The 23,189-nt window shown below is 52.0% G+C and overlaps 1 protein-coding gene across 1 annotated transcript; it reads left to right on the plus strand.

Moving 5' to 3' along the window:
- Positions 1 to 15,965: 15,965 nt before the first annotated feature.
- Positions 15,966 to 16,497, plus strand: ColSpa_12028 (uncharacterized protein; the record flags this gene model as incomplete). Its single annotated transcript, XM_049278240.1, has 2 exons — positions 15,966 to 16,421; positions 16,450 to 16,497. The coding sequence occupies 2 exons, from the start codon at positions 15,966 to 15,968 to the stop codon at positions 16,495 to 16,497; spliced, it is 504 nt and encodes a 167-aa protein (XP_049134197.1).
- Between the last annotated feature and the right edge of the window lie 6,692 nt (positions 16,498 to 23,189).

The following is a 23,189-nucleotide window of genomic DNA, read 5'->3' on the forward strand; positions in this document are numbered from 1 at the left end:
GTACCAGGTCCGCATTGAAGAAGAGGAACAAGATGGGAGATAACGGCGATCCCTGTGGCAAGCCTGCCTGGGGCAAGCTTCGCCTCTCCGACGATTGTCCGTTGACTTGGATCGATGCTGTGCGGTCGGAGCAGAAGGCCGATACCCACCGGAGGAGATCCTCCGGAATGCCTCGCGCCCTCATCCTCTCGATCAGTCTTTCCTTGCACACCCCATTATACGCCCCTTTCACATCGAAGCTGACCAGGCTGAGCACGCGCCGACCTCGCCACGCCGTGTACACCTGCTCTTGGAGGAGCAAGAGCGCTTGCTCAGCCGACCGTTGTTTTCTTGCCCCGAAGTGATTCGTCGGTAAGAGACCGTAGGACTCAACCGCATGCGATATCCTCTCCGCAATCACCAATTCCAGCACTTTACCCAAGGTAACTAGCAGTGAGATCGGCCGCCACGCTTTTGCCAGAGTGTAGTCGTCCTTGCCTGGCTTCTTGAGTGGTATATTCTTTGCATGTCTCCACTGATGGGGCAGCGCCTCTTCTTCGAGAGACATCTGGAAAATTGCCAACACCCAGTATCGCACCGCCGGCCATATTTGTTTCCAGACCATCACTGGATGCCCGTCTTCTCCGGGTGCCTTCCAGGATTTTGTGAGGAATAACTGACGCTCCACTTGCTCCATGCTGACAGGCGGCATCTCTATGGCGGCTCTCTGCGGTCTATCGCCCTCATCCTCAATTTCTTCCGGCAGGGCAGGGAGGAAGGTGTTGGGTAGTTCCTCCGCCTGCTCTGTGTGGTTCGTCGTCGCCGTTTTGTCCGTTCTGACCAGCTGCGGCACCTTGCCGAAAGCCTCGTCTTGTCCGGCCTTCAAGTACCTGGCCGCCTTCCATATGTTGTCGTTGTCGGCCAGAAACTCGTTCCAGTGCTTCCTCTTTTGCTGACGAATCGCGTCGTGGTACTGTTTCGACGCACCCTTTGCCATCTCTTCTAGATCCGCCCTGACTAGTCCCGCCCGCCTTTCTGCACGAGCTTGGTTTCTCCAGTAGGTGTAAATCTGGCGAAGCTGCGTTAAGTCGGCCGTCCACCACCGCTTCGAGTGCGGCGACGGCTTGGCCTTCGGTGTCAGGGCATGGACCGCCTCCGTTACCACCTCCATGAGTCTGTCCGTCTTATGTTGCACCGTCCCTGAGCACGGTGTCCTTTCCAGCGCGTTCGTAATCTTCGCGTTAATCTCCTTCCACGGCGCGTTCTTGAAGAGCAGGCGCTGTACTGGTTTCGCGATAGGGACCGAGCTGTCAAAAATCGTCTCGATCGCGCGGCGATCCGATCCGTGTTCCGTCTCATGTATCCTGCATCTGACCAGCGATTCTGTCGGGCCTTCGGACGCTAGGACTAAATCGATTGTAGTCGCGTAGTCCCCGCCTTGCCACGCTTTCGTCCCGCGCGGAAGTAGACTGCTCAGGCCGAGCTCATTCATCAGATCGATGATCTGGTCCCCTTCACCCTGTCTGACCATCGAAACCTCGTGTCCACCCCACAGTTGGTCATGCCAGTTGAAGTCGCCGGCCGCGACCAAATCCACCACTCTACCAGTCCTCCGCCGTGTCTCCGTGACTATCCGTCGTAGCTGGTTGCACGTGTCCCGTAGAGCATGACTGTCGTCCCGTGGTACATACACCGACGCAACCAAAACCAGCCGTTCCTCCAGCCGGATGACCGCCGCCGTTAAGTCAGGCGACTCTACCTGTATCTGTTCCGCTTCCACGTCCTTCCTTACCCACAACATGCTCCTGATCGCCCATCTGCCGTCCCTACATGTCGACGGCACCATCTTCGTCTACCCCTGGTGCCCCATTGGGGTTGTAAGGAGGCGGCCTTGGATGACCCTCGCCTGTGGTTCCTGGATAGCCAACACCGTTGCACCCCGTATCGCCTCGTCATTCATCAAGCTGTCGTGTACCGCTCCCTGCTTTCTTACGTTAAGTTGGATCATTCGGAAACTTTCACTCATGTCGAGCGGGATAGAGCTTCCTGCAGTTTTTGTTGCCTGATTCGTGCGGCCCTCCGCAGGGAACGCATTTGACAACCGTTGCGTTGCACTCTTCATGGCCATGGCCCTCCACTGCACACCTCTTACACCTCTTTGGTCTGTCGCAGCTGTAGGCCTTGTGCTTGGTGATCTCTTGACAGTTGTAGCACATTTGAGGGCGCTCGCGCCGTTCGAAGGGTCTGGTGTAACCAGACTCTCCTCCTGCGTAGAAGAAGCCTTTTTTGAGCAGCCGTCGTGCATCTGATGCCTTACTAAGAAATACTACCATGAACCCGTACGCCTTTGCGACGCTCCTGTCGCTCAGCCATGCTATCTTCGCAATCAAGGCGTCGTTCTCCGAGGCAAAAGCCTCAGCTGCCCCCGCACGAAGGTTCCCAATGTCGTCCAGTACCGCGGTGCGGTTAACGCTCTCGACTCGGATCGGATAGATGTCGTCTCGGAGAACCCTAACGCCTTGTGTCAAGTTCGCCTCCACCACTCGCTTCACCTTCGTATGTTCCTCATCGTTTCTGCAAGCAATCCTGATGCGGTGTGGGTTTCTTGGGTCTTTGGTCACCGCTCGGCACCGCCAGGACGCGGATTCGCCTTCTCCGGCGCGGATCTGGCTCTCTACCATCGTTCGGATTGAGCCGACCGACATCTGCTCAGCGGTTTCGCTTTCAGCATGAGACGTATCAATTGTGCAGTACAGCGTATCGGAGAGATTGGAGGGCGTCGTGTCGAATGACGAAAGCGTTCGGAGGTTGGTCGGTCGGGAGGACGGGGTTGATCGCGCGACATCGGCGTACGACAGGGACGGGGATTGTGTGGCGTTTGTCGCGATAGTTTCGAGTTGCTCGCGGACCAGCTTCAGTTCTTCGTTCATCTGCTTCGTGGTTTCATCCATCTTTGAGCTCAAGTCGCGAATCATCTCTTCCTGCCTCTGTGCCACCTCCATCTGCCACTTGAGTGCTTCCTTCAGCCATTGGGACTCTTCGCGGGATTCATCCAGCAACTCCAACGCCTTCTGGAGCATTGCCCTGCCATCGCTGCTTCCGCTACTTCCGCCGCCGCCACTGCTTCTTCTGATGTCGGTTGCTCGCTCCGCCGCTACTTCGGTTGACGCTGATCGCGTCGTGTTCCTGGTCGTTCTCTTCGGTTCCTGCTCTGACTCTTCGCCCAGTCGGGTCGAGTTTCGAATTTTGATGGTCGGCTTTGCTACTCGAATCGGGCGCTTTGGCGTCGAAATGGGGGCGTCATCCGGTTCCACCACAATCTCGGCTTCCATTGGTTCCGCCATGACGGGAGGCTAAGACACCTCCACACACACCACCAAACTTTCCTGAGCAATAAACCAACGACAAAGCTGAGTTGAAAGAGGGTGTCCCTATACTGTACCCTAGCTTGTCGCCTCCTATGTGTAGAAGACATCACAGCATCATTCAAAATGGTAATAACTGTGGTGATAATAGGCAGATGAACATAGGGATAAGTGACGTATCGTCAAGTACCCCTTTCAACGCGGGGAAAAAGTGGGAAGAAGTGGGTATTTTGTGGTCTTGGCGAAAGTGCTGTCCATCCGCACCCGATGGGATAGATTTATCAAGACTCTCGCTTCGGCTGCAGGGCAGCCAGATCGCACTGCAAAGTGTGGTCGGACATGTCCGGGACATCCCTGGCAAAATTGCCTTTTTGCCATGAAGAGATGAACACGCGCCCCACCCAAGCTCAGGGGGGCACAGCATTTCGGCGTTCTCCGACCATCACCTCACGGCTGATCTCCGGCCTCTTCCTCCTCCTCTGTCGCTGTAGTTTTTTTTATTAGTTTTTTTTGGTGTTCTTTCTATCCGGTCACATCCTAAACGGCATTCGAGCGCCCCGGTTCTGACAACCCCAGTCATGCATTTTAGAAATCCTGCATCGCACCTGCATTTCCAAGCACAGGCGGTTAGTCAGCTCTTCCTTGGATGTATTTGCTAAAACCGACCCGTTCGCACCCGAACAGTAACTACACGACTAACAGGTTCGGACTCCTTCAGCGTTCAAGATCATGATCTCCATAGATCTGACCTTAATCGCGAGCGCTTGTTCCGTACCTCCAAGGAACTCCCCTCATCATAGTAGTATTTCAACTTGTTCTTTGTGGCACCCATAATGCTTCTATTATAATCTTCAGTGGTATTGCAATCATATTGCGTCTTATAAAGGTAATATCAGTTAATAACCTTAGAATATTCAAGGGCTAGCCTTTACGTCAATCTAGCATTTTTGGACCGTCAATGCAACTGCAATCACGAATTCGGCCGCGCCGAGCATAGTCAACAAGGTTCTGCAAGCCAAATATATTCACAACGGTCATAATAAATCGGCTCTTTTTTCTTATATCTAGAATATTCTTTGCAGCCCACGATTCTCTGAGTGCAGTGCTCAAGTGTCAAGCAAGAAACATATCGATCCCCTTTCCTCCAGCTTGGGTCACATTTCATGTCCCCTTAGGTCTTGATACGAGTGTATTCAGCAATTTCGATTCCTTGACCATCAGAATGCATCTTTCCGTGCGGGTGGCCACGCTATTCGTCCTCTCTTTCTCAAACTTCCAGCATGGCTTCGCAGTCTCAACTGCTGCGGACCTCGATCGACCCGCACGCGCTCACAAACGCGACTTAACGAGTTGGGTTTGGTTGCGTCGAGGCCTAGCGGCATGCACTCCAGCACAAGTCAACGAAATGCAGAGTGCAGTCGAGTACGCTAAGATTCTAGCCAAAGCAGCAATAACAGCTTTGGATGATATACAGGGACTGCTTCAGAAGCGTATAAGCGTTGGTTTGGCGGTAAGTTGAAGCAAAATATATCTAGTCGTCCACGCACCCTACCTTTTTAGTTTGGTTATAGTGCACCGACTGGCTTTGGCTGACATTGAGTTATTTTCGTAACGTACGCAGAAGCCAACGTGAATGAAGGAAATCTCACCTCAATCAAAACGAATCACTACGAAGCTGTGATTTCGGAACTGGAAGCGCCTACTCTCTCAGGGAGTGTCAACAGACTAGAGCAAGATGGTTCAGACTCGAAGAGGCTAGTATTCACCTGTCCGGTTGCGACCTTGGCTGTGTGCGAGGGGGATAAGTGGAGGGGAACGGAGCCGATCGCAGCCTCGATCAACGCCAACGACCTCTACGATACCAATGTGCTACGCCTCTGCCCCCCATATTTCAACCTTAACAGTCAATCGCAGATGATTTCAACGTGGCGTAGTGGGCAAGTAGATCGATTTGAGATGTCACAAGGCTTCGTACTGCTTCATGAAATGCAGCATTTCGATGCCGTAGTTGGCAAAGAAAATCGTTGCACCGACCTCGCCTATGAAATCAAATGGTACGTTTGTTGTTGACGACGTCGGTCGTTCAAGAGTGCAGACTGGTGGAACTTGACCATGCTGACAACGAGTCTACAAGGTGCGAGGAGCTCTCAGATTCCGATAAACTGAAAAATGCGCAGAATTATGCATACTTTGCGTTGGACGTGCTTGTCAGCCCTCCAAGCTAGGATTGACCAGACACATGGTAGTGTGTAAAAGGGGGCGGTTACTCCCATTAGTCGTTGTGCTCGCTGCAGCCAGCCAGAACAATAACACAAATTCTGATAAATCTTAGACTAGTTACTGATATTTGGATGTAGAGCAAGTGCTGCCGAGAGTCAGAGCTCACTTCGAAACGTGGTACAACAACTTTAGTTTCAAGCAGTATCTCCAAAAAAATTGCGAAATTGCTGCCCTCCGTGGTAGCCCCTTGGAACATGACTTCGCCGTTATTAATAACGCCAGAGTGGACTTTACCAGGGGAGCCTCGTTTCGTGGGTGACGATAACAGCTTTAGGCTCGCAGCGCCACTACCTCCTGCACTTGAGACCCGGGCGCTGAGCATAACAACACGGTCCAATTCTCAGAAGAGAGATTATCGTTACACACACACAATTTATTACGCCCGGCGGCGAAGCCGAAAGGGCACCTAAACTGGGTACATATACATTGCTGAGCTTGTGTCCTTGTGTCCTTGAAGCCCATAAGTGATGTCTCCGTTTCCTGCTTACTCCTCCATGTCTGCCGTCTCGCTTCGGATTCCCGTGCTTTGGTTGTATTTTATAGCATGCCACCTTGAAGCCTATTCTCCAAGTGTTCAACGTCCTATCTACAGCGGTTGAAGCAGTGCCTGCTGTCTGTGGCACGGGTTTCTAAACCGTCTAGGTATGCAAAGAGGTGGTGGACGGATGACCTCACTCAGCTGCGCCGGATCCACACATTCTGGAGGAACCGAGCGAGGGCGGAGAGACGGGCCGGCCGCTGTCCGCCAGATCTTGAGGAGCGGGCACGGGCAGCGGCGAAGCAGTACCACGACGCGATCCGACAACAGAAGAAGAACCACTGGCTTGAGTTCCTGGCTGACGATACGAACATCTGGAAGGCAGCCAAATATCTAGGCGCCGACAAAGGAGCCTCGTTCGACAAGATACCCCAGCTTACCAGAACAGACGGTTCAAAGACGGAAGAGACCGGGGAACAGGCGGAGGAGCTGTTGACTGCGTTTTTTCCCCCGCTTCCGGATAGGATCGACGACGAGGGGCTTCGTCCACAACGACCGCCCGTGCCCTTCCCCGAGATTACGTTAGAAGAGGTGGAGAGACAGCTGTTCGCGTCGAAATCGTGGAAAGCACCCGGAGAGGACGGGCTGCCAGTAGCCGTGTGGAAGCAGACGTGGCCCGCAGTGAAACATCGGGTTCACGCGCTGTTCCAAGCCTCGGTGGAGGCGGGAGAACTGCCTAAGCAGTGGAGACACGCAAAGATCATCCCGCTGAAGAAACCGAACAAGGACGACTACACCATCGTGAAGGCCTGGCGACCGATCTCGCTGTTGTCGACGCTGGGGAAAGTGCTGGAATCGGTGATAGCCGAGAGGATATCGCACGCTGTCGAAACATACGGGCTCCTGCCCACGAGTCACTTCGGGGCTCGGAAGCAGCGATCGGCAGAGCAGGCGCTGGTCCTGCTTCAGGACTACATCTACAGAGCATGGAGGAGGAGGAAAATCCTCAGTCTGGTCAGTTTCGACGTCAAAGGCGCGTACAACGGAGTGTATAAAGAAAGACTACTTCAGAGACTCAGGGCGAGGGGAATCCCGGAAAAGCTGGTGGCGTGGGTGGATGCGTTCTGTTCGCAACGGACTGCAAACATTCAGGTCAACGGCCAGGACTCGGAGGTTCGCTCTCTGCCCCAAGCGGGCCTACCTCAGGGTTCGCCGCTGTCCCCTGTTCTGTTTCTGTTCTTCAACGCCGACTTGGTCCAGCACCAAATCAACGAAAATGGAGGTGCACTAGCATTCGTAGACGACTATACGGCATGGGTCACCGGACCGTCACGAGAGGCGAACCGACAGGGGGTCCAGGACATCATTGACCGAGCCCTCGACTGGGAACGACGAAGCGGAGCGACCTTCGAGACAGACAAGACAGCCATTATACACTTCACACGGAACTGGCGACAACCGGAAGATTACTCCACCTTCGACATCAAAGGGGACACAGTCAGGCCCAAAGACCGCGTAAAGGTTTTAGGCGTAATCATGGATACCAAACTCCATTTCAAGCAACACGTGGCAGAAGCAAGCATACAGTCAGCCCAGGAACGATTCGAAAGGAAAGCGATCAAGTTCTGGGTGCGTCTCCAGACTCTGCCTGCGAGTCATCCGCTGCGACGTACCAGACCTCGGAGCTTCAAGAGGCACATCTCACCTTTCCAGAAGATGGCCGCAGCATATCGAGACCTACCAGTGGACAGGCTTGAGACCATCGGAGCGTTTCCACAGCCACCGTGGGAAAGCCGAATCCATACGGTAGTGGAAGAAGACGGCGACAGGGCGAGCAAGGCGACCCAGACTGGGTGGGCCGTGAGGGCTGCAACAAGCAGCTCGGCAAGAAACGGAATCGTGGGCCACGGAACAGCAGTACTGCTCCCTTTGTCACACAGGATTGGCGGCTCCACGACGACAGAATCAACCACCGTCGGCCCTATGACGGAGCAAAACCCGTATACGGCGGAACTCATGGCGATAGCAGCGGTGCTGGAGTCTCTTTCGAAGAGAGTCCGTTACCTCGCCATCTACGTTTTCTCCACCAACAAAGCGGCCGTCTTAGCAGCAGGAAGACCACGACACCAATCGGGCCAACAAGAAATCCGTCGCATAAACGAGGCAGCCAAGACGCTCGAAAGTGAAGGCAACAAGGTTACAATTTTCTGGCTTCCTTCAGAAGTAGAGTCCGACCTCAAGTGGGCGGCCAAAACAGCGGCGAAAGAGAGTACGCAACTGGGGAAGACGCCGGGGAAAAAGCCAGCGAGGGCCTATTCAACTACCCTAAGACACGCGTTAGAGAGAATACAGAAGTACAGCAGGTTACCTGGAGGTGTAGGAAAGTTCTCGAAAAGGGTTGATGCTGCCCTGCCGGGAATGCATACACGGCAACTATACGACTCATTTTCATGGAAGGAGGCCAGCATGCTGGCCCAGTTACGGACGGGGATGGCTAGGCTCAACTGGTACCTGCAACAGATTGGGGCGACCGCCTCAGATCAATGTGCATGCGGACAAGCAGCAGAGACAGTCGAGCATTTTCTCTTCCGGTGCACCCAGTGGACAGCACAACGCGCACCGATGATCCAACGAACTGATACACACAGAGGCAAGCTATCATTCTACCTAGGCGGGAAGGCAGCTTCCGACCCCGACGATTGGTCGCCATGTATGGATGTTGTAAGAGAAACGGTGAAGTTTGCCATGGCAACTGGACGACTCAATAGGCAGGTCAACTAAAGACGAGACGAGAGCGACACATCATCACACAGCTTATACTAACCACCGACTCACCCCATACGCAGCTCGTGCCACCGACGGCAGGGCTCGCTTCAGCCGCCGAAGATAGGGACCTGAACACTTGGAGGAATTGGCCCCAAGAATACCTGCTACTAACCCCACGAGAACCCTCCCCCCCCCCTCCCCCCCCAAAGGTTATTAATAAATATCGGAAGGAGTAATCAGTGACACAGACGGAAATGGATCTTGCTTATGGGCTTAGCTGAGACCAGGGTAGACACTCAACAAGGGGAGCATTTAAGATAGATACAAGAGCCCTTTATGGCCTAGCCAGGGCGTAATAAACTTTGCCTGCCTGGTAAATACTTGGGTTTCTAGACTAACATTAGCTTCAACGGGTTTTCCTCAAATGTTCCATTTTCTTGACACAAGACTGTCTTACATATCTGCATGAATACTAATGTTTGTGCTCATGGAGCACTTTACTTCCTGTGATTGTGATCCAGGTGGTTCGGCTTGCGTTCTTTTCAACCTATCCGAAAACCTCACAATGACTCTTTCAAAGAATTGACACAAGCACGGAATACAAGCGGTGAAGACTCCTACATAGAGTTCAATATCCGACCAGAGGGCAGTTGCAAGAGATACCACTGGTCAATCAATACTTTTTTATCACAGAGAATTGGCAGTTGATGGAGCAGACTTACTAGTAGGGTTTGTCGTTGTATAATTATATCCCACCATTTCGTGGACTCGAAATGCACTCACGAAAGTAAGGTTTGGAGGGTAAGTCAGACAATACGCTTAAGGGACGGGATGAAAACACAGAGAGAGAAGCTGGGAACCTACAAAAACCCCAAGCAGAACATTAACATGACACCAAGCTTCTGGCGCAGTTTCATGTTCAGCCTCCATATTTGCATAACAGGTAAGATGAGCATCCAGACATCTAGTGCGACGTTGAGAGCCCCATGGCTGAGTGCCACATTGGGCTGGTCGACGCAATGCCCCGGGTGATCCCGAGACCAGAAGTGCCAGGCTAGATTCAGAGGCTGACACTGGAACAAACCAACGAAGAGAAATGCGAGGCACATCATCAGGTTGACGGCCTGCGTAACCCATAGCGCCAGCCTAACTCTATCACCAGGGTAGTTGAATGTGTGGTGAGGCCTTGGATCTCCTGAGGTTGTTTCGCAAGGTTGAGCTTGTGACTCCGACGCCTGAGAGTCTGAACAGGCGACTTCGACCAGAGCTTCAAAAGCCCGTTGTTGATCCATCTGTTATTGATCACGTGACAAGGATTTGATGATGCTTTCGAATATTTCTACTGGTCCGCTTGGTACATCTGAGAGGAGAGGTTTAACGCAGTAGCCAGGATAGACTGATAGAGGCGAAGTTTGAGAGGTAGAGATAGAGAAAGAGAAAAAAAGATGAGAGTGAGCAGAAGTATGAAAATGCTGCCTTTTATCCTTCGATTTGCAGCAGAAGGGCTTTCAGAATGTTCTTACTAAGGGGTTTTCAAATATCTCAAGCCTCCTTTACCCTGCATGTACCATGGTATCTTGAGCGTGGGTATTAAGCCACAGGGATAGCAAACACCATAGCCATCGCCGCACCCAAGGTACACCGCCCCCTCCAAGACGTGGGTAGGCCTAATGACTCATGTGTCCCATCCTTGTCCATGGTTGTGTCTTCTCAGCGTGGTCTATCAGATGTCGTGAGATCATTGCTTTTCGTGGTCCCTCTGTGCCACAAATCAAGCGCTGGGCCTTGTGGCTGGCATTGATGGCCCTAATACCCTGACCCCTTGCCTTGTCCTTTATGGCGGATCAGCTGCGCAGCCTGATATGCAGCCATCGAAGTATCGTTGGCGTCTCATTTATCGTTATTGCATCTCTGTCCCTGGGACAGCTCTAGGCATCCAGTCTATGAGGCCGGCTTCGCTGGAAAACCGGGACATCACCTCCACCCTGCTAATTCTGGAACCAGAAACTTCTACCTATTTTCTCTCTGAAACCAAAGACTCAAACTGAAACTGCAGCTAGCATCTCCATTCCAAGTATTATCAGAAATATTATAGTACAAATCTTATACGGCTGTTATTTAGATAAACATTGATGAGAAAGACGCGTTTCCGATGTCCGGCGACGCTATGATCTGCTGTGCGGCCATCACGAGTACCCATCGCATGTGTAACCGAGACAAAACGCTGCTTGAAGGTCGCATATTAGTGTCATATGTACAAAAGATCCAATTTCTGCTGGGAAGACAGCCGTCAAGAAGAGAAGAGAAATGCCAGCACTTGTCGAGTTCTCTTTTGCCATAGTGCAGTGATTCCTCATCTTACAGAAAAGTACGTATCAGTTGAAGTGTGTTTGGTAGAGAGTAGTAGTACGTGTTTCGATCTCAGGTAGTATCCCGAAGACGTAACTGTGCTTGTTATGTTTTTTTTTCCACGGTGATAACACTAATGCTGTTATCCTGTTGCAATACAGTAACGTAATAATAAGGTCGTTATTTACGGAGGTAATTGGTCATGCGAAGGAGCAGCGTGCGCAGCAGGTTGGTAAGGCATCCTGCAGGCCTCTCCACAAGGTAGCTTTCAGAATCCTTTTTTACGAGATAGCCACGGTTGAAGGACAACGTATGACGAGACTACAAGAACGTCATGCCGTGGTTGGTCCTATATCGTCACGACGCAGACTAACCAACCGCTGTTAACACAACTGTTAAATCGTTTGCGGTTCATGTTTTTAACATCCGTTTGCTTGGGGTAGAAAACGGATTAGGTGGTAACAGATTGATGAAAAACTCCGAGGAATCGCCCCGATGTGGTAGACTCACGAAATTGGGTATAGGTTCGGAAATAGCCAGGCCTCGCCCATCTATATCAACTAATTGACCCAAGTTCCTTCATTTCCCCCGTCCTATGCGTTTAGGCACCGACTTCACCTAGCAATCTGTTTTCTTCCTCGACCTTAACATGGAAGATTCAACCTCAACCGAGCGCGAAAATGCGGACTTGTTACGCCGAGAGGGGCGGCGCTGGAAACGTGGTACGGCCGAGAAGCTCGACAAGTGAACCTCAGCAGCGCAGCACTCAGACCCGTCTTTCACCCGCTGGTCCCCAGTCCAGCCTAGGAGACGTACGGAGATCAACCCGGCGGTTGTTTAGGAGTCTCAGCATATGAGAACAGTACGCAGCTGGATGCGTCTGCGCGTCGTACTGCCCAGAGGGAAAGCAAAATAATTGTATGATCCAGTCTAGCTTAGGCATCAGGTGTTGTCTGGAACAGACTCCCGTTACTTGATATCTAGCCCGCAATAAGAGACCGATTCATCGCGTCCTTTTTCGCCGAAATATGCAGCCGTGGTACTCTTATCGGATAGGCCTGGGCGAGTACAAGTCTTTCGGAATGTGCTTTGAAGTCCGCGTGTGCTGGCGAGTGCCCTCGCTGCCATAAGCTGCGTCGCATCAATACTTGCATGTGGCACACAAGAGGAGTTGGATGCAATGCCGCTAAGGACCCAACAGGTGGGGAAGGCATTGGCCAAAGCACATGTAATTGGTTTAGAGTACTCCCCACCGTCCTATTTCTGACGACGAATAGGATTGCGGGTTTGCCGTCCGTTTGCTGCCCGCCAATCAGAATGCAGCTTGCCGACACCAATCCATGACCGATGCTGTTTGTCGTCAATAGATTGGAGGAATAGGAGAGGACGCAGGTTCGGCGCTCTCTGTTGACATATACTCGTGAAAGGGAACCGAGATAGTGCTAGAAGCCGTCTCCAGGGAGAAACTAAAAATATGACTACTGCCTTATAACTTACGCAGGGAGATGGGGGCTGTTGCTGGAGTTAAGCCGACGTTCCGATCTGCGTTTGTGCCGTACAGATTAGGAAAGACACTTCTTATCGGGTTCATGTGGGGAAGAAAGCGCGTGCCCTAAATAGGATGCTCAGTTTAGTCTGTCGTTTCCATTGAGTTCAGCAGTTATCACACTGTTCGTCATGATTCTTCATCTGGAAAATCTCCGTTTCTAAAGATCGAGAAATTCCTTCGAACTTTTTCGGCATCTCGGGGGCGAAGAGGAATCCGCTGAGGTTTATACGTATGATCCTCGCTTAAAGCAGGAGTAGGCTCGTTTTCTCCGTGGCTGGCTTGCCCACCATGTTTCAGGTCACCCAGATTACTATCATTAGGTCCGTGGTAGTTCGAGATGCAAGCGTTCTTCCCACCTTCTGTTGACTAATTCCTCCCATGGGGGTCCTGCTAGCTATGTGATAGTTCTGGCCCCATTCCTATGCATTAAGGTGACTGATTAATAGAAACTTATCAGCTTTGGTCGACAGTAATGGTCGCCTAGCGTGTCATTAAACCGTCTGATCACTTCCTTCGTCTTGTCCGCAATCCCAAATAACTCACACCGCGGCAAGTTCCTGCCCAACTGGGGAGGAGTGGTTGGACTCAATTCCAAGCCGGCGTTACCTTCTAAGCTCCCAGGGCGGGCTCAAGGCCACTCGTCTGCTATGTTCCGTTTTCTTGACGACTGTACTTCGCCCATGCTCGTGTCCTAAAAAGGATCCGTGAATGGTGGCCGCCTGAAGTCTTACCGTATAGATCGAACGGGCCTGTAGAGGGTTTGGACACCATGTAGAGACAGTGGCACGAGCGCGAGCTTTTGGTTTTCCGTTTGTCGTTCGTCCTTTTTAGATTAAGGGGTCTATCTAGTTTCATTATCTATATCCGTATCTAGTACTCGAGTGGATGGTTTCGGCTTGACGCCATGATTGCTTAGGTGTTACGGCCCAACCAGTTGGGGTATTGGCCGGCGTAACTATATAGTGCAGAACAGGGGATAATGGTGCAGGCGCATCATTACTGAAGCTTTTGCTTTGTGGTGCAGTTGGTTGCCCTGAGCTGCTCGTAACATTAGGTTAAGGGGGCTCCGGGTGGTTTGCGTATCTTGCTCATATGAACGATGTGCTGTTTGCTTACCTGTCTCGAAGACAATCCCGTCCCGGTCAGTCCACTAATAGTAGGCTCAACGAGCCACGCTAGAATGGACGGTGGCTTCCACATGGCTTCCACGTGGCTTTTGCATTATTACCTGGAAGGTTCATATCGTCGACATATCCTATCGTTGTAAATTTTTGTATTCACGGCAGCAAGTCTCTCGTAAAGGGTTGATATACAAACCATAAAGAGAACAGGACGAATTAGCTTTCTTGGACATCCCTACCCCGTGGTTGAATAGGTTCTGATCATTGTGTGTCAAGAAAACCTTGGTGATGTGGGCGCTGAGGAAGTTCTCCACCCAATCAAATAGTCTGGTTGTTGGAATAGCACTTGGCCTGACCGTACGCGTAGCAACCGCGTAAGGATGATCGGCGATAGTCATCGGAGTTAACCCGAGACTGGTCTCGTATCCCATTGAGTGAGGCAAGACGCCATTTTTGCCAAGACCGATAATCTCCACTTTATCCCCATTATTACCCCGCATTTAAAGGGATACATGACGATACAGTCATGTATCCCTATGCTCTTTTACCTGGCATCACCACTAAATCCACCATCTTAACCAATGCTGCGATGTCTTCTAGTGATTCTGATGATTCTGATGATTCTGTTACTTTGTCTGATGCCGAAAACTCTTGGTGGAGTTGTTTAGATAGATTATGAGGCCCGTACTGTATGGGAGCTGAAGCCACGCGGAATGCCATCCGCTGAGCCACAACAAGCCTCTTCCCGTGTGTGCTACAGCCGCACGGCCCCACCCTAATGAGTCAGCTTCCGTTGCCCCGCCAACTATCGTCACCACAGTACAGCAAACAATGCGTCGTGCATGATCGCATCATGTCAAATTCCCGCTCTTCATCCTCGAAATTGATGCAAAACAACAACCGGCGGCAGTAGCCGTAGCTGAGTATAACCCATTCACCGCCGCATATTCTCAGACTTCAGCTCAATGTGGGACTGTTCACAAGCCGCAATAGTCTCTGCCTGGCTCGAGGACGTTTGCGTCGCCAGTGAACGACAAACCTCCGTACCTCAATCTCCCAGTCCCTCGACTTGTCGAAAGCGAAAGCCGTCATCACCCAACCGAACTCGATTCAAATGCAGACTTTCGCTTTGCGACCCCGAACAGACACACATGGACGGTCCAAACACACGCAGCAGGAGTCGCAGAGGAGCCGCCGGCGGCCACGGTCATGACGTCGAACCATCAACACCACACAATACCACCAGCTCTAGCAGCCGAAGCATCGACGCGACAGAGTTGGGCCTCGGCTCGCCTACGCCCAAATTCAATGAAAGATTAGCAAAGGATGCGCGTAGAACGACGAGAAAGACGACCGGTATCGAAGCCCGCCAGGAACACGAAAACCTCGAGCTGCCCACCCGTTCGCTCTCATTCCCCCTGCCCGCATCTTCCATGTCTTCTTCCACCTCCGCCTCAACATACACGGCAGCCATCTCTCGCCGACCGAACCAGACCACGACGACCGCCACGACAAGCGTCCCGTCGCTACATCCATCCGAGTCCGGTAGCAAAAGATCGCGGAGCCCTATCAAGGGAATGGCGAGCATGGGGTGGGCCCAGCGCCCGGTCAAGATCGTCTCTTTGAAGCACGGCCAGGCACCCGACGACATCAAAACGTTGTGCGAGCAAATACAAAAAATCATCATAGGTGTTGCCGTTGTGCCCGGGTCGATACGCGAGCAGATCCATGCCTCGATGGCGGCATCGCGACCATTCGGCATACCCCTCGAAGACAAGAACTTTGATGACCGGGACCAAACGCGTAGCGCCTCCAGTCTCATTTCAGAGATGGCGGCATTGGATTGGGTGGTCAAGGATACGGAAAAGGCCATTGTGCAGAATCATTCCGAAGCGCACTGGAACGACCGCGTTCACTCACAGCTTCTCGCCATCGCCATCGAAAGAGACAGGGTGGAGGACGACTCGGACGGCGATGAAGACGAATGCCTCGTCAGCGTCTTAAACACGACACAAGCCATCATCGCTGCGGCTTGTGTACCGCAACACGTCAGTGACGGTGTCGATCTCGAGGCCAAGATGGTGGATTACTGCATGACCATCAACGATGCCGAGATCGAGCGTGCTGCCCGCAACGCCGTCAGACTCCAGAGATGGCCGGTAGACGCCACCCCCAGCAGCAGCAGCGCTGCCACATCATCGTCGGCCGCATCCTCCTCCAATGACGGCGACGTTTTCTCGTCACCAACGAAAGCGACAAGGCGGAGGAGGCTCCCTCACCCGCCCCAGTCCATCAACCAAACGGAATACGGCCCGCTGAGCATGTCGCCCATCAGCGTCAGCATCGAGACTAAGAAGAACGACGGCTCCGAGGACATGGCAAAGGCGCAACTCTCCGTCTGGGCATCCGCGCAGATCCTGCGGCTGAGACAGCTGATCGGCTCCGACGAACCGCTAGGTATCACCCTGCCTCTGGTTTTCGTCTTGGGGTCGACATGGCAGCTCCTCTTCGCCGTGGAGAGGAAAGATCGGATTGTGAGTGCACCACTTCTCCTATATAAAGGCTTTCTTTGGATCCTTGGCTAACAACTCTGCTCTCGAAAGGAACTGATTCAATCGCTGTCGTTCCGGATGGACGGAGCCTCCAATACCTTGCTTGGCTGTTATAAGATCCTGGCAATGCTGAGAGCCTTAAGGACGTGGAGTCAGACGGTATTTCGGGACTGGTTTCTTAGGACACTCCCGACTGCATAACAGAGCAAGCCTATCCTGAATACACGTAATGCTCAAAGTTTTACGTTCTGATGCATCTGATATTAAGGCAAAGCACCCACTTTTCGACCACCCCTGCCTTTCGACCACCCAAAAATGCCGCCCAGCCACCCCATTAACTACTATACCTAATTTTGTAACTATCACAACATTTTCAGTTCTTCATCAATCTTTATCATCTTTTCAGAATCTCTTCTTTATTATACAATGAAGCAGTATACCGAAAATGAGGTTATCCTGGCACTTCGGGATATAAAAAATGGTATATCTACTCGGGCTGCTGCCAGCCGATGGGGTATACCACGATCAACGCTTCTAAGCCGTAAAAAAGGCCACCAACGACGTCAAGATGCATTTGAAGACCTCCAGAGGCTATCTATAAGCCAGGAGGCCAGCCTGGCCACTTGGGTGACTGCCCAGGCAGATCTTGGGCTGCCACTAACCCATCAATAACTGAAGGACTTTGCCCAGCGTATCCTCCATGCGATGGGGGGATACCCGACCTCTAGGCAAGAGGTGGATAGATGGCTTTGATAGAAGTAATCCATTTATTCAGGTCCAGAGAAGTCAATCCATGGACTCAAGGCGCATTAATGGAGCATCTACTGAGGTTATCAGGGAATGGTTCAAGCATCTTGTGATGCCTTACATCACTGCTATTAAACCAGCCAACTGATACAATATGGATGAGACTGGTACTCTTGAGGGCAAGGGAGATAATGGGCTAGTACTGGGTAGGGCTGAGACTAAGTTAGTGAGGAAAAAGCAGCCTGGATTACAAGCCTGGGTATCTATTATTGAGTGTACTCCAGCTGAGGGCAAGGCACTTTATCTACTGGTTATATATAACGGTAAGGTAGTCCAGTAGCAGTGGTTTCCTCTGGATCTTGGCCTATATGATGGATAGGAGTTTATAGTAATAGAGAATAGCTGGACTACTGACGATACTGCTGTTGAGTGGCTAGAAAGGGTGTTTCTGCCTCAGACTGCCTGTCAGCCTTGTGAGGCAAGGCTGTTAATCCTGGATGGGCATGGGAGCCATACAGCAACTGACTTTATATGATTATGCTATACCCATAACGTTTATCTGTTATTCTTGCCGCCACATAGCTCCCATGTCCTCCAGCCACTTGATCAGTTAGTCTTCAGCCCTGTGAAATCAGCCTATCGCAAGGAGCTGGGATATCTCAGCCTCTGGAACGACTCTACTATCATCGGTAAAAGGAACTTTATTTCCTGCTATCAGAAGGCTCGCCAGGCTGGGCTGACAGAAAAGAACATCAAGAGTGGCTGGAAATACACTGGGTTATGGCCTGTTGCTATTGCAAAGCCTCTGATGAGCTCCCATCTACTACCAGATAAAACAACACCATCAACACCACTTAATAAGGCAAAAAAAGGTGGCCATATTACCGACTTTGGACGAAATATGGAGAGAAGCCAGAAAACTACGAAATCAGGGTCAGTCCATCGTATATGACGAAGTAATCTTTAACTAAGAACCTAAAAGATCACGGGTCTATCGAAAACCGCACTGAGGCAACTTCAATCGCATCATCGAGAAGATACCGTGATCTCCAAGAGAGTAGAAGCTCCTGCTGTATGAAGGTGAACGGCTCCGTTCCTAGCGAGGCCAATCATATCGAGGATCAGCCGCTGCAGCCAAGGCGATCGGCAAGGATGGCGGATCTAAAGAGATCAGATAGACCAGCATCCGAGAGTGCCTTGGAGGTTAAAAGCCAAGGGGTGGTCGAAAGCCGAGTCATGAAGCCTAATGCTAAGAAGGATCCAAATTATGGCAGAAGGGGAGCGTCGAGGAGAAGATAACTTCTATGTACATACGGTTAGTGCGGAGCCTTTACCAGTTATAATGAGGTCAACGAAGGCCTCTTTGGGGTTGATTATCACTAGCCTCTCCCAGCTGGGCCTTGCATTTGCGCCTAGCGATAGCTCTGGCTAATTCTCAAGCCTATTAGAAACCTTATGCGTACCTTCTCTTGCCGTGCCTCGTCTTAAGTGCCTGGACTGCACGACACCGCAAGACTCTCACGCTTACCGGGGATATTGCTGTAATCGACGGCTGGTCATTTGTTGTTTGAAGAAGTATATTCCACCCTCCCTTCTATAACCCCGCCCAGATAACGGGTCTTTGTGCAGGAATAGATGTGTTGCCTTTGGGAGTCTGGATGAACAGGCCTTTAGGTAAGCACGGGTCTTCTCATTATAAAGCTGTTGTTCTCAAGACCATAAGGGAAAAAGGTGCTCTTCATTGTCGAGAGAGGGCCTTGGTACCCTCGTCTTTTTATGACGGACAGGTAAATAACGGGTGCATTGCTATACAGTTGCAGATTATTCAACGGCTAGTACAAGGTATAAGACATGCGGGCAAGATAGCGTGGCAACGCGTCAATTGTATATTAGTCTCATTCCATTACGCCTTCCGATAGATCGTGACGAAAAGGCAAAAAGAAGAAAAGACAAATAACCGGCTCTCTCCGTCTCGTAGCTCCTCTGAACTATACTAACCACACGATTCCGCGTTCCAATACAAGCAAGCACTATAATAGCCGATCGGTATTACCAAGCTCCCTGTAGAGCTGATTTGGCATCTGACTGGTTTAAACCCTGGCATACACCTTCTCACTGGCGTCGATCCGGATCCTCCTGGAGAAAGAATAAAATACCTTGATGGGTGATGGAATGGGCGCTTGGGAAGAAACGGCTGACATGTTGTCCTAGTGACTCGAATAACCGAGAGTGGAACAGAGTGTGGCGGGCGTCTTGAGGGGCAGTGCCTAAGGATCGTACGGGGCAAAGCTGGCTTGCTGATGGCCGTCCGGCACGTCTTGTTTGAATCATTCTGTAGGTCCGTGGCGGGTGAACTGGCCCGTCAGGTGGCACCTGGCATGCCTTTATTATTATGCACTTCTAGACGCTAACCCTACGTTTTGTCTGTATCATGTCAGCAAGCAAACCTTTGTGACAAATTCGATGGCTATAGGTACCCGTTATTTCCTTCTCAGAGGTAAGAGCATACTCTTACCGATAGTCGCTTCACTTAAATTCGATTTGTTCTTTCTTAAGCTTATTATAATGTCATGGACGATCCCCTATGTTGGTTCACAGTCTTGGCTAGACCAAGTGTTTAAAGACACCCTCGCAAATCCTCTGCATATACTCGCCCTTATCAAAATTAGCAGTACGCCTTGCAGGTCTAAAGTCATACGTATGGTTCATATAGGGCGAAAAGACCGCATTCATCGACGTCGCTAGCCAGTAGGCTTTCTCGATAGCCGCTGCTTGTTGCTTCTTGCCCATGATCTAGAAGATAGTTACTATAGTTCGCGAAGGTACCTTGTAATATATCATCTCGTAAACATGGAACACGAAGTTCCGCGGGCCAATATATTAGAAATTAGGGGGTCGCGAGCCTCTATGGTGACGCTTAGAGAATAAGGTAAGCAGCTAACATGCCTCGTCGGCAGTGAAAGAGTTGGCCGTCGTAGCAACGCAGAATACGATTCTTGGGGGAAGTAGTTCGATAATCGGTCTTTCTTCTATTCGGAACGCTTCCTCAATAAGACACGAGGCTACTTCGTTGATCCCCCTATACAAGGATAATCCTGATAGCCTTATTCATACCTCTGCTTAGACATAAGTCAGGTTGCCCAAGGCGAGTCATTAGGCCTAACGAATGTGCTGGGGTAGTCTGACACTATCTAAGGCTTGCTAACCTGTTCCTTTCTAAAAAACTTAAAGTAGCCAAACGGCAGAACTAACTGCATGCCTAACGCAACCCAGAACCACGCCCTCGACACCCCAGGCATCATACCCTCTGAAAAATCAGGAAACACATCCCCCGGCCCAATCTTGTTTGGGGCCGTTGCGCGGGCCAGAATCGTCGCCACACTCCCCAGAATCTGGGCGCCCACCAGCGCCGCCGCCACATGCTGCCGCGTCAGCGTGAGCAACAGCACCATTCCGACGCCCACGCCCTGGATGTTATCCAGCACGCCCAGCCACAGCCAGAGAGCGCGCGAGACGAGGGCGCTTGCCACGGGGTTTCGGGCCAGCCAGGGCAGGTAGAGACCGATGCCGGATGTGCCCCAGAGCATTTGTGCCCAGCGCGGGGCGCCGAGGCCGAGGCTGAACATGGGCACAAGCCATGGGTGTGTGACGCTAAAGCGAGAGAACGCCACGAGGAGAAGGACCCAGACGCCGACGAAGAAGCCGACAGCGAGTAAGACGGCCGACCAACCCGGTAAGTATTTCGACGCGAATAGAAACTGCCAGTTCCGGCCGTACGGTGTGCTCAGCCAGTAGTTTTGCACAATCACCGCCAAGAAGAACCATGGAACAATGTTCCGACGGATCAAGCTTGTGTAGAAGCTCGGGATGTATCCCGGCGCTTGGCGGTAGTAGTCTGGCAAGCCGAAGAACAGCGCGAGGCCAACGGACCATAGGATGAGTGCGATGGGGACGGCGATGACAAGGACCACAGGTACATGACTGTCGGCTATCGTCTTATTATTCAGGCTGGCGGTGCCAGTCTGCGCGCCGCCAATAACGGAGCCCCAGTACCACAGGCCGACGGTGTAGATTTGCTGGATTCCTTGGATGATGCAGGCGCGGAAGAGCCAGATGTTGATGGGCGCGCCGCCTTCGTCGCCAAAATTGACGGCAAAGTATAGGCTGCCCGTGGACGAGGCGGCTGCGTAGAAGCACGTGGCGACGACTTGGACGGCTCCGCGGCCGCCATGAAGAGGGAGGAATGGCGATATGCCGAGCAGGAGGAATCCCAGGCCGTACAAAAGGAAGGGCAGCGTAAGAGTGTACAGGGCCGCGAAGCGACGGAAAAGAATCCACCACAAGATTGAAGTGCCGAAATAGACGCTGGCAATGAGATAGAGCCTGTTTGCAGTCTGGGTGGTGTTGCCGGTCAGGAGGACAATTTGATACGAGTTGGCCGAGAGGATCTGGCCGAGAGCTAGGAGGAATGAGTAAATGGGCCAGTCGCCGCGACGGATCTGAAGGAACCTGGACAATGTTTAATTATCAATCAGGCTTAGGTGTAATGTGAGCGGGGTGACGAGATAATACCACTTACTTTTTCAGCCCGGTGGGCGCCTTGTACTCCTTGCCTAGCAAGAACTCATCATCCGCAGGATCTTCAACGTTGGGATAATTCCCACCATCGTCATCATCACTATACGCCTCACTAGGCTCAATGCTGTGGTAGCTCAAGTTTCGTGAATGGCCCAGGTGGCGTCCTGGACCATCCATCATGATACTCGTACGTCCACGTGGGCTCTTGGACCGGCCCAGCTTGGCATCCCGGAAGCGCTTGCTCCAATCCCGCTCACTCTCGATGAGATATTCTTCGATGCACATCTCGCTCTCGCTATTCTTGGCCGTTAATCCGGCCAGCTTTTCCTCAAAAGCCTGATAGTACTCGTTGGTGCTGTCGTTGAAGAACGGATCGACCTTTTGTAAGGCGTAGTCGGTGCGTGCACCGAGGACCTCGTTGACGGAGAGGAGCGACGAGTTGCGGTGCTTCCCGAGTGTGGGCCGCAGGCCAGACGGCATGCTGCCTGGTGTACTATTGTCGGGCGCCATCATGGTTGACAAGCTGTCTGAAGACGAGTTGTTTCCGGTACCTGCGTAGAACGGGTTTGAGTTTGCGTGAAGCGGATTAGGTTGTATTACCGGCAGCGAGCTATCTTCAGCATCTTCATCTCCCGTAGGTCCATCAACTCTTAGCTGTGGAGGCTGAGAGACAGATCGGGCATGTGGACGAATATCAGCCGCAACAGGTGGTGAGTCCAAGTATGGACTTGTCGTCCGTGCTGTTCGCGGGCGCGAGCTAGGCAGCGACGAGTCCAAGTACGGGCTCGGCGCTCGTGACGTTTGAGGGCGTGAGCCAGAAGTAGAATCCCGGGACAAGGTCGAGTCTCTGGACTGACGACGGGCCAGGTGAGTTCCAGCAGGGCTCGAAGACCGAGAGAGAAACGAGGACAACGATGGCCGTGGCGATGTTTCGGCGGAGTCGTAACCGTCGCGTCCGCGTCCCCGCGCAGGGACAGTAAGTAGAGGCTTATGCGTGAAGCGCTTCTTCTTGGAGGCTTCCTTATGGTGTAGGCGGATGGCTTCAGACTGGAGAGTCTCGAGGTCTTCTAGCCATTGCTTGACGGGGAAGCGCTGCTTGGCGGACCACGCGCGCATGAGCACGCGGGTCGTTGGCTTGGACTCGAGAGCGGCGACGATGGAGCTGCGGAATTGGTGGAGGAGATGGCTTGTGGCGGTAGATTCGATGGTGTACCAGAAGCCGGGCACTAGACGAATAGATGATGCGTTAACGAGCTCTACTTGACTTCTTCCTCAGTGCGGATATGTGGAGAAGAATTTCTTACTCTGTCCTAGTCCACCAACTCTCGCACCGACGCCGAGAGCTCCTTTACTTCCAAACTCGACAGCAACGAGTCCAAACGGCTCGTCGCGAGAAGGGATCAGAGCAAATTCCGCGCCGCTGAA

The sequence above is a fragment of the Colletotrichum spaethianum genome (assembly GCF_022836535.1).
Source record: "Colletotrichum spaethianum MAFF 239500 DNA, contig55, whole genome shotgun sequence".
Taxonomy (NCBI): Eukaryota; Fungi; Ascomycota; class Sordariomycetes; order Glomerellales; family Glomerellaceae; genus Colletotrichum; species Colletotrichum spaethianum.